Genomic DNA, 12,153 nt, shown 5'->3' with positions numbered 1-12,153 from the left:
CAATAAGAAACAGACACACTCGTCCAGATGTCGAGAGCTTCTCCTGCTCACCACGCAACCTGATCCAAAAGTTTCAGGTGATAAAAACATCAAAAGAAACTCTGGTTTTGACATTATTTTGGAGTTGCTCCGTTACCATTCACGCACACACCAACCAAGAAACTCAACTCGAGCATTTCAAAGGAATACGCCGCTAAAATATAACCTGTTGCTGAGCCCACAGGCTCCGTTTGCCTCCAACATGGATCGACGGACCTCCTCATAACCCTGAATCACCACTAAATATCATTTTAATTGATTTACTGTCGAGGAAGGAACTGTTCAAAACATACTGAACATACCGATCGAGATTACTGTGTAAAAGCTGTGAGACAAGTTTAATTCTCTGGTATTCTTTTCTTTTGCCTTGATACTGGCTCACCACTGGAATGCACTTAAACTGCTGAGAATCCCAGCTGATTATACACAGATCACCCACAAGTTCTCAGGAAAAGGGAGTAAACAAACACTCCTCACCAGTTATAATTAGGGGACAGTGTATTGATCGAACCCTTCAGGCAGATCTCAAACAATTAATTATATTAGTTTTTTAAGTAATGTATTAGCTGTATATTTTCACCTGCATAGATTTATCTGATCTGCATTGGGACTACAGGTCTATTATCACCTTCAATTAAATGTGGTATGTTTGCATTTTATATTTATGTCTACAACTTTGACCGTCCTTGTTAAAGAAACAATAAATACTGTGCAGGACCCCCTTGTGCAATCAAAGAGCTGGACACAGATCTGATGTGGTGCAGAGTGGGGTCTCTGAGTATCTGGTTTACTCTCGGATGGAAATCTTGGAGGGTGTGGCGGCAGCATCAACACTGTGCTCTTTGTTGTGTTCCTCAAGCTCTCCCTGAGCTGTTTTTAGGGCGTGGTCGGGAGCATTGTTCTGTCGGGGAGCCGTTTTTAGGAGTCTGCACCAGTTTTCAGCAGGATGACCTGCAAGGTGCTTTATCGTGACAAAAATTATAATTAGAAAAAAAAGAGGTAAAAAGTGTCTTTTAATGACATAAATTTTCATGAACATGAACTAAATAAGCGTGAACTCAGTGCGACACCCTGATGGGAAGTGAATTTGAACTTTTAGAGAATAATAGGCCAAGAAGGAAAAGAGGATAAAATAAGATATTATTAAAATAAGTTATTAACAGTCTGTGAAAGCTAAAATTATAACTGAACCTAAAATTTTATTAACACCATCCCTGGTATTATATGTCATAATTCAAGGGATAACACTGCATTTCTATGGCTCTTTTGAATCTGTCAGTGTTGTGGTTGACTGATGTAGATGCTTTTCTTTGCAATGAAAGGGCTTTGTAATTTTAAAAGAGCTAAATTATGCCAACAAAACCACAAAGATTAAATTAATCAAGTGGCAAATAGTTCAAATGTGGCTAACCTGCATTTATTCTCTCTTTATGATAAAAATCATTCCAGATTATTTTAATCCTTAATTTACACAGCCTTCCATAAAAACATGGAGATTAAACATGTGAGTGAGAGGAACGTTTAATCTCATTTAAAGTGTGCTTTAAAAGTTAAATTAAATACAGAGAATATAATAAGACCATCGAGTATATTTATGTCTTTATCAAGAAGAGTGGAGACATTGGACATAATGTTGAAGAAGACAACACGACGAGATGAGGAGCTGAAACACTAAAATTCCTTGAATTGTGTTCACATAACTGGATGTGGAAAAACCCTTTCCTCAAGTCCCAGGTCTCCGAAGCAAAATCAGTGTTAGACTCTGAGATTTTTTCAGCCATGTTTGTAAGTACTGTTGTTGCTTCTGGTTTTCGCGGAAGGGTACTGAGCAATAATGGGACGGCTGATAATAAAATGCAAACAGTTTTTGAAAATCATCAAGTTGAGGGCCGAGTTAAGGAGTTGAGGGATTAAATCAGCGAGAAAACCAATGTATATTTCACATGTGCTTGATATTGTGTGTGAAAAGCACAGTTTGTGACGGTGTGTCATATTAAAAGCTATGTTAATTATGTATATTTTGCTCACTAAACAAAGACTTAGATGATTTTCTTTGGTGCGTTGAGTAAATTCACCAAAACATTTTTCAGTGTGCATATCAACATCAAAGGAAGTCATTGGACCATGTCCAGTATAAAGCCAGGTGTGCCGATTTCCACTGGCCTCTATGTTGACAGCAGCACACAGTCACGCTTCACTGGCTTTCTCTCCATGGAGGCTGCAGGGCTTCAATCAGACAGCTCCTGTGTTTCTTATTGTTAGATATTCAGTCATGGCTTATTAAAAGACCCCTATTCTCAAACTTCTCAGGCAGGTCCAACTAACTACCAGCTGAAGAAGTCCAAAAATGTCGTCACTGTGGGGATGTTACCCACCAAGGTGATTTATGGTAATGGGTGATAGATCCACCATGGTCTCACAAAGGTGTTTTGTTTACTACCAAGCGAGCAAGAACAAAACTTAAAAGCACTTTGACAAGACATCGCTCTCAGGAAACCCCCGAAGCAACACGTCAGCATAATGTGTGTTCAGTGCCATTAGAGGAGTCCTATAAATCAGCTCGGCCTCCTCGTAAACTCAGCCCTGACACGGTGTGACTGGGGCTTCACCTCCGCTCTGTCCACATCCCGTCCACATTCCCACCTCCTCAGGCCTTTTCTAGATCACTCCCAGACTGTCACTCCCACGAGAGAGAAAAATAAGCATGATATTAACTGTTATCTGCTTCATAGAAAGTGGCAGTGAAGGGGTCTCACAGGGCTTTTCATACAGCAGGGCGCCTTGCTGGCTGTTGCTGGCTGCTTTGCCTGCGGTGAGGGTTGGCGGACAAACAGCCTCAGTAGCTTTTATAACGTCGTCTCATGCCAGGCAACTTCTGGAAACGGCACCAAGCTCGAGGGCTTTAAAACTTACAATTACTGACAAAGTTAAATGTCAGTGGGAGGGATATGATTTCACCCTGATCCTTGAACACAGCCCACTCTTACACTTGCAAAATGTAGTGCGTGCATGTATACAAAGAAAGAAATTCAAGGAGTAGTAATTTATGCTCTTGTAACTTGAATATATTTACATTTGGGAATTGCTTGTTGACCAAAACCAAGAAATTGACCCAAGAAATATCAGAATATTAAAATAATTGTGAGATGCAAATTGAGATTGAGACAAGATACAAGACAGAGATATAAAAGTGCAAAAGGAAAGCGAGACATGGCCTCAAGCTGCAGATCCAGTTTACTCACTTGGCTTGGCATCAGAAGAAAGAGTACAGAAGACATGATGGCAAACAGCCTGCAGCTCTTTGTGCCACAAACAACGACAGCGCTGTTGTACCAGTGACTATTATACCAAATAAAAAGCAGCATTCACTTGAAGACTGTCACACACAAAGGAGTGAGGAATGAACAGTTGCATACTGTAACGAAATACAAAACTCGCTTGTCTGATTATGCCACTTCATTACCAGAAATGAAAAGATACTTTAGAGTAAGAAGCAAGGACTGAAAGATCTGATGCACAAGCAGGAGGCGCTCACCCGTCCTGTGACACCTGACAGCCTCCTATTGTCACCTGGGAGCCCACAAAGTTACAAAAGGCAGGAGCAGCAACTTACCTAGAAAGAGAGAAAAACAAAAAACAAAAACACAGTTAGAGAAATTCACCTAACCTCCAGACTCTCCCATTTCTAAAATCCAATTCTTTATATTTTTTTATTACAATTTAAATCTTAAGAATCAACAAACAAGTCAAAGTGCTTTTACAATTTTTTATGGAGCTACAGGAGAACGTGCTTCAGGTAGAGTTTAATGTGCAGACAAGCAGAATCAAAGAGAAATAAAATTCAATCTCATAGCAATAACTATGTTAACAACAGACGTCTCAATAGCCTCATTAAGGCCGCAGCAGCTGCACTAACAGTGCCCCCTCCTGGCCACTTTAGGGAAAGAAACTTAGCCGTGTGAACCCTCCGTCTTACAAGTGGCACAGGAGTCACCTCGTTTCAATTTCCCTGCTCAATCCCCTTTCCCTAACAAAACAAAGCATAAAGAATGTAATTACGCTCCACTGAGAGTGGGATTACAGGAAGGATTGGATGATTAGACAGGATGTGTCAAATTATGGAGGCAGTTGCTCTTCTGAATTACAGGAAACCCAAGGTTAATGGGATTAAGCAATCTCATCAGCCAACTTAGGGGGGCACTCGCGGGGACCGTTTCCAGAGTTATCAAACAGCATGACTGACAGCCTCGCTGACAGCTGCAGCACTCTTCAGTACACAGGACCCCATTGGGGGGCTACACTGCCTCTGTTTAATTGCTCTAATGTGGGTCAGCTAATGTTTCTAACTGGAACTACTTGTTATTTAAGAAAAGCTGAAATTTGGGTGATTACATTTTACAATAGCTGAACAAGATTTGTGTTCATTTTGTGATTGAACTTTTGATTGAACAAACTCTGTTTGTTTTTGACCTCTATAGAAAAGCCAGAAACCTGTAAATCAAAACCACAGCACAAAAAACAGAGGTATACCCGGATCGTGGTTCCACAGACCTGTGATACAAAATCACCTGTAACTAAGTATTGTTGTGTTCGTTAGTTTAGCACAACGCCTTCGTGAAGCAGGTCATCTTCCACAGATCAAGACATGTCATGTTTGTAGAGAGGCCCCACTTGGACCCACAACATAAGGCTGGATGAACCCAACAGTGGACTTAAAAAGGGATAAGCGAGCAGCTGATGCCACAGAGTTCCAAGAACAAACTTGTTAGCAAACAGTTGATGACCTGTTGAATGTAATGCCGATATTTACTTTCTTTTAGCTCAGTATTGGCCGTCAACCCCTTTAGTGCTACGATCTGAAACTGGAAAAGAATTGTATGATGGATTTATCAGAGCTTTTTCACTAAAAAAAGAGGTGCAGCTTCTGCTGAAATCTCTGTCAATGAACCAAAACAGTAAACTTGCAGGTTGCCAATCCAAAACAATGAGCTGAAGGACACCGTTTTGCCATTCTGGGAACAGCTAGTATCCAGTGTATTTGATATACAAGACAAGACATCCTTTCGTTACAGTCCAAATACATCTAAAAAAGAAAGCAGAAAACCTTAAGTACAAATTCTGAATACTGACATATGTTTAGCTAATCTCAAAGATTTCATGTTTTATATATGTCTGTGCACAGAGCGTAGGGGGAAATGCTTTGTGCAACAAGCCTAGTCTTCACATCTGCAGTGAATCTTAACTCTGGCTGCAGAGAGAGAAACCTTGAATATAGTTATCGACTAATTCCTGCAGCTCAGATATAGGGATGGGTACCGGTATCCGGTGCCATCATGGCACCGGTTCTGACATAAACGGTAGTAACCAGACCGAAAAGCAGCGCGCATTTCGGTGCTTTATTTCGGTGCTTTTTTTTCCTGAGCTGTGATACACTTTCTTCTTCCTTACATTTCTATTGGCGGTTGGCAAACAACTGAAAGGTGCATTACCGCCACCAACTGGCATGGAATGATACACTTTAGATTCTAGCCAATCATTTTACGTTTCGAGGATAGTAGGCGGGTCCAGGTACGTACGTTCTTTTAGAGCAGAGCTACAGATTAAAAATGCCCAAGGCAAAGCGGTCAAAAGTCTGGCTGTACTTCACAGCAAAAGATGCAAACTCAGCAGCCTGCAACAAGTGCTTTAAGCTGATACTGTCAAAGGAGGTCACACTTTAAATCCGATGAACCTAGCCCTGCCAGTGTAGCAGAAATGATGATGGCAGCAGCAGCCGTTCTTCTCTGCGTGAGTAGCTTAATGTTGTTCGTGTGTAATTTACGTTGAGTAAGCTAACCGCGTTATTAAATTAATGCATGTAACGTGAACTAGCAAACACCATCATAGCTACATGCGGCTGTCTTCTTGTTTGATGTCAGATACTCCCTTCACCCTGGCCAAAAAGGCTAAAATGACCGAAGAAAAAGTGGAAAACAGCTAAACATGAGAGGTTTTTGGACAAAGTTTGTGTTTTTTTCCATTGTTTAAGCACTGCTTCCAGCCCAGAGTGATACCATATATGCCGTATACCTGCAGAAAAGACTAACATTGTTATCTTTTTACAAAAAAACAGCTGAACATGAGAGGTTTTTGGACCAATTTTGTGTTTTCCGTTCTTTAAGCACCGGTTTGGGCACCGTTTAAGCACCGGCACCGTTTCAAAAGTACCGGTTTGGCACCGGTATCGGATAAAACCTAAACGATACCCATCCCTACTCAGATATCAGCTGAAGCTTTTTGGAGCTACTGAGACTAAGACAACGATATATGAGCCCTCTATCCATAAAATACAGACAGGATGTGTGCAGAAACAAAAATACACCGTGAATAAATGAAGCTGTATAGAAACCTGGATGTAAACTTATGAGTAACTAATATTTCAAACAGCGTTCCTTCTCTTCTCTGTCCCAACGACGACAGCCCCTCATTTATACCCCTCACAGAAAGTGCAGTAGCAAGAGGAAATCTGTGATCTTTTGCAGATATCTGCAGATATGAAACAGAGCATGACCGGAGATACACATGCACGGGAAACTGTAGGAAAATGAGTAAGCAAATCAAAGGGGAATACTTCTTCATCCCTAAATTACAGATTCCTATCTATATCATATAGGTCTTTAATAACAACTCAATGATGACGTTATTTTACTTGACAAATTTGGCCAAAGAGAGCCAACATACTGTTTAATTACTGAACTGGATGTGGTAGTCAGGTCTGACAATCAAGACGAGGGCGTTTTAACCTCACGAAATCAGATCTGTTCACTGAAGCACAGCCCATTTTTTAATCTAATCAAACTATCCAACACAAATCTATTTATTCCAGCTGTCAAATATGTCCCTATTGTATGTTCTACTGTCTTACTGAAGCTACGGTCGCTTAAATTGTCAAAACAATGTCACCAAGCATCTTATCTGACCATACATAGCACCTCCTGTATGTCTCTGTTCTCGTTAGTCACAAAGATCTACACTCAGGCCTTTAATCTGCTGATTAGATTAGCCGCAGGTCTAACTGGCAAACAGGCTTTCAGCTGCTGGTCTTTCAGCCCTTTGTACATAAAGTAAATAACTCTTTATAGAGTAAAAACAATGGCTGACGCTGACTGCCTGCTACTGTTATTGTAAATGGAAAAAAGGGGATTTAACTACAAGAATCCAGCAAAGACCATGTGCATCATGTGGCCCACAACACTGGTGCCAGCCTGATGTAACAATTAGTCAGTGGCACCATTTCCTGATTCATGGTGCAACAATTTCAGTGCATTTACGTGCTGGACAATTAGTCTTTACAGAGAAAGCTGTGGGAAATTAGCACGTTTGTTTCTGTGTTAAAAACCACACAAATAGTCAATGAAATGGAGAAGTAGGCAGCAGATTAATCATAAATGCTGCAGCTGTGCATGAAATGAACATGCACTTGAACAGCCCTGCATTTGAGGATTATTTCTGCCATAATCAGGAATTAAGTCTTCACCATGTTTAGATATTTCTTTACATTGATATTAAGAACATTAATATTTCCCAAATATGGCCAGATTTACTTATGAACAAACACATGTGGGCATTTGGGGCACTTTTTTGACACTTATGCATTATGTTCATATATCATCATCGGCAGTGTGAGATCTCTGAAGGATTGCTGTGCTGTCGGCACTGGTGGGTGTTGTGTTATGTGTTTCGCATGGCTACAGCAATAACTTTGCGGTGGACGGAACAGGAATAAATCGAACAGGATCAAGAAAAGAAGCGGTTGCCTTGCTGCTTTTAGCTTACAAATAGTGCTACCCTGGTCTCATTGCAATGAAGGGACATTTCTGCAGCCCGGCCTGTAGCTGCTGGGATATAGTCACACTACATGGATATATGCTGGAGTTATTATGGGGCATCAACAAACTGTCCATGCTCTGTTAGTATGTCGAATTGGTTTTTTTAAATACTTATTTTAAAGGAGTTAATGAATATCACCTGTCGGTCGTCACGGTGCATTGATATGTGGGTGAACATCAGTTTCTTTCTGTTGCTGTTGCTACGGACCATTAGAAGTAAAATTCATTCATTGTGAGCGCTGACACTGCATTAGACAGCTTTAAAGTTTACACCTGCTTTTTTGCCAAGTAAACTGCAAATTATAAATTATATACAGTGCTTAAGAAATTTATTAGACGACCACTCAATGTAGTTTATACTGTTATTTCATCGGCACCTGTAACCCCGAAGCCATGTTTTATGTTTCTGTTACGGTAAATCCACCACTATGCACAAGACATTTAATTAAAATGATGTTTTTAATGCTAAAATATAATTACGTTTGTCATCCAGGAATTTTCCAGTTGACCGTTATACCAAAAAACAAGGGGAAAAAAATGTAAAGCAGATTTTTTTTTAATTATCATGCCAAATCTCATGTTTTTTGTTTTTATGACAGTTTGTCTTATACACTGTTTAAACACTGGATCTCCAAATGTTTTCTTGTATTCTTGTGTGGTGTTTGCAGCCCTTTTCCTTGGTGGATTAATAATGATCACCTGATTCATTACAAACAGGAAAGCACATGATCTGTTTAAATTCATTTAGAAAGGAAACATCTCCATAGACATCATAAGATCTTGATGCTATCTTCAACATCAAGAGGAACAACAGCAACGTTTCTGGTGAATGTTTTCGCCAACCTCCAGTGTGTTTGCATGCGCGGTGGTCAAACCACGTATTCAACTGTTGTTTTTGTTGATTATTTCATTTTTGATAAGTATTTCTGATGGCATTATTTAAAAAACATCCTCACTTTGTCACGATTTCCCCAATACCCCAAAATGCATTTTAACACTAATCTATATAAAACTTATTTATTTATTTTATGTAAAAATATAGCAGTCCATTTCATTAAAGAAACCTGCTTAAAATATGGAAATACCTCTAAAAATGACCTACTTCACCTTTTTTGCCTGCAACACAATACCACAAGAGGTCAAGTACTTTGACTCCTGCACTGAACTCCTTTTAACTGGATATCCTGTGGAAAAGCACAGCCATCTTTCTTTCACCAGCACATACCCTTCAGAAAGCATCATCCATAACAGAAAACCTGCTGACAAGAGTTTGAGAAACCCTGGGGTAGAAAAGTGCTGAAAGTCATAAACAGCTTAAGAATAGAAAAGTAAAGTAAAGGAGAATGTCTTCACTCTGGTTATTTTCTATTTTGACTGAAACTAAAAGTAACACTTTATTTAGTGTGGTAAGCCTAACAGGAAACTGTTTTATAAGAGAGCAAAACGATACAAAAGAGAATACTTAAGAAAAAAAACAGGTAGGGAAAAAGCAGAGATTTCAGTGATTCAGTGAATGCACCACAATGTAACTTTTTTTTAGAACTTTTCTTCAACTGAGAGCAACATAAGCCTGAAATGAGGCCAAAATAATTGGGTCAAGACTGAGAATCGGCTTGTAGAAAGCAGTAAAATAGTTGCTATGCACCTCTCAAGACATACAGCAGATCACCAGCAGGCTCCTGACTCTGTACCAAGTGTCTGAGAATAGGTGACACAAAGAGACAATGGGAGTGATGGTCCTGCAGTGACGACATGCTTACAAATGAACTCAGTCTGACTGAGTAAGCAGCGGTGTTCGACATATTAAGTAACTCCATTGGGAGCGCTCAGTGAAGCGAAGAGCCTTTGTCTCCACAGCCCTGGGGAACACATTCTCAGCCTATCCAAATGGGCAGGACTCCTTCAGATCCCTCTCCAGGATCATTTAAATGCCTCCGCTGCCTGGAAAACTTTTCCAAAGCGTTACCACATTTTGCCAGAATACTGCAGACAAACCACAGCTCCACACAGACACCAGCATTAGAAAAAGCTGCAACAGTCTGGTTGTTCTCTCCTCAAATTAGGGGCTTTCTGTCTCTCTAAATATAAATATATTTGTCTCTTACATGAAGTAGGCAACAATATCCATGACCTGAACAAATGTACATTCATTTAAATGCATAAATCATGAAACCGCAGCTAGAATTCCTAAACTTAACAAGGTCTTTCTTTTTCTAATTTTCTAAACTATTGATTTGAACGAGACCTACATTTAAATATCAGTGCTAAAGCTACAACTCTTTTATTTTCCCTTGTAACACAGGACCAGCAGGTAGCATCATATGTTTGATTTGATAGATGAAATCTGAGAGAAATATTTATTATTTTTTTAAGTTTTCAAGTGTTAAAGCCATTTGAGTTCTGTAGCATTTTCACAAGAAATCTGCCAGCCTTCTAAAATTAGTATATTTATTAGATAAATCGGGAACTATTCATCAAGAAATATAACTAGGAACCTTTTAAAGGTTGATTTTGATACCCTTCATTTATAGGATAAGACATATTTCATTTTAATCTCAAAAGCCATAAAATTCCCATGTTACAGAAGCCAAAACTAATAATCATAATCTGTAACAGAACTGCTTAAAAAGTAGGAATATCTTAATGCATTATATTCAATATGACAAAATATTAAACATAAGGTTAAAACAGCACAAAAGAAAAGTAAATTTGCTTTTATATTTATTTAAAAAAATCTAAATCTTCAAAATGGGGATAATAAGTGTTAAAATGACACTTTGCAGTACTGTATTTATGACGTCTGTGACACTGAAGTACAGCTGAGTGAGACACTTGAAAAGAGAAGGTGGGTGGAGCAAACTGATGATGTAAGCACTAATTATAAGCAAACACCGACGCACGCTGCAGCCAAACAAGCAGCAGACAGACTACGGCTGTAGAGCTGTGTGTGATCAGCTCCGTCTCTGCACCATCGCCGGTCCCATCTCAGGACTCACGCTTAACCATAATTCCTGCTGTTACCACGGCGATGCAGCAGCCGCTCTGCACCAGGCGTTGAGTTCTGCATCTCCCGGCGCAGACGCATTCAATGTGCCGCATGCAGCAGCACCAGCCTCCCTCAGCATCTCACACACACACACACACACACCCAGCCAGGCTCATAAAAGACACCGCCTCACAGTGACCCCTGCTCCAACCCCTGTGGTCACGCCTGGACATCAGGGGAAGAAAAGCTTTTCACTTCACTTATCCGCAGAAACGAGGCGGGAGAACAGGGGACTATTATTCCCCCATTTAACTCCCAGAAACACTCACGACTGAACTTTTTCTTTAGCCTGCATCTATACAAATGAGGAAGTCCTGACCAGAGAAGGATTGTGGGAAAACAAGGCGGTCCTGAAAGCATATGATGGTGATGACAAGTCAGGAAGTTTAAAAAAAAAGAAATTATGGAATAAAGTCAGGCGTGGTACCTTTGAGAGAGCTGATCTCATGCTGGATAGACCTTCCAGGATCCATTCTCACGGCTGCTGAGTCTCCAAACAGCAGAGTTTGAGCCCTGCAATGTCAGCTCAGCACTGAAGCACCACGCTGGAGGATGTAAACGTCCCTCAGCTAACGGCAGTCTGTTTCTACCACTCTCTGCCTCCCTCCCTCTCCCTCTCTGCTCCCACAGGACTTGGCAGCTCAGTGTTTTTGTTCTCTCTCTCTCTCTCTCTGCCCACTTGCACACAAACCCTGTCAGCAAAGAAACTGTGAAAGAGGGAAGCACACCTCCCTCTTTTCCAGCTCCTACCCCTCCCTCTTACTGTTCCTTCTCATCCTTGTGGTGTTTCACAGGGAGGTGCCTCAACCAGTCATCCTCCACCATCACATCACTAGCACGCAAGCAGCTGGTGTCGAGCAGGCAGTGCAGAGCGTTTTTGACTCGAGTCGTGAGTAATAGGAGGGAAGAAAAAACCTTTAAATGAGGGTCAAATCCCCTGCAAACATATCTAGACTCTAAAATTAAGATAAACTTGACAAAGAGTCACTGTGTTGTTCATTTTTGCACTGAAATATTAACTATGATTCAGCATCTCCCAATAAAGTATTCCACTACTCATCTGGAAGAGTCCCTCTATTTTTCATTAGATGTACTGCAGAGGGGACCTCGGGGTGCTTTGGATGACAGAGCAGTTTTAGAAAACCAAATTTTGGAGCCTTAATAAAATGCACTCATGCATCTTTTTAAGCACTACCATGA

The 12,153-nt window shown here is 40.4% G+C and overlaps 1 protein-coding gene across 4 annotated transcripts in view; it reads right to left on the bottom strand.

Moving 5' to 3' along the window:
- The window catches only part of pleca (plectin a), a 110,019-nt gene that overhangs the window by 63,797 nt on the left and 34,069 nt on the right, over nucleotides 1–12,153 (bottom strand). The window contains exon 1 of one of the 4 annotated variants that reach the window (XM_085149447.1): nucleotides 11,381–11,556. The exons of the other annotated variants lie outside the window; for them this stretch is intronic. Within the exon in view, the coding sequence (XP_085005573.1) occupies nucleotides 11,381–11,426 (46 nt within the window). The 5' untranslated portion in view covers nucleotides 11,427–11,556. Of the gene's footprint in view, nucleotides 1–11,380; nucleotides 11,557–12,153 lie in introns of those variants that run through there. 4 annotated transcript variants of the gene reach the window in all.

Source organism: Neolamprologus multifasciatus, chromosome 22 (genome assembly GCF_963576455.1).
Source record: "Neolamprologus multifasciatus chromosome 22, fNeoMul1.2, whole genome shotgun sequence".
NCBI lineage: Eukaryota > Metazoa > Chordata > Actinopteri > Cichliformes > Cichlidae > Neolamprologus > Neolamprologus multifasciatus.
The sequence above is the reverse complement of the archived record's forward strand: the minus strand, read 5'-3'. Positions and strand labels throughout refer to the sequence as shown.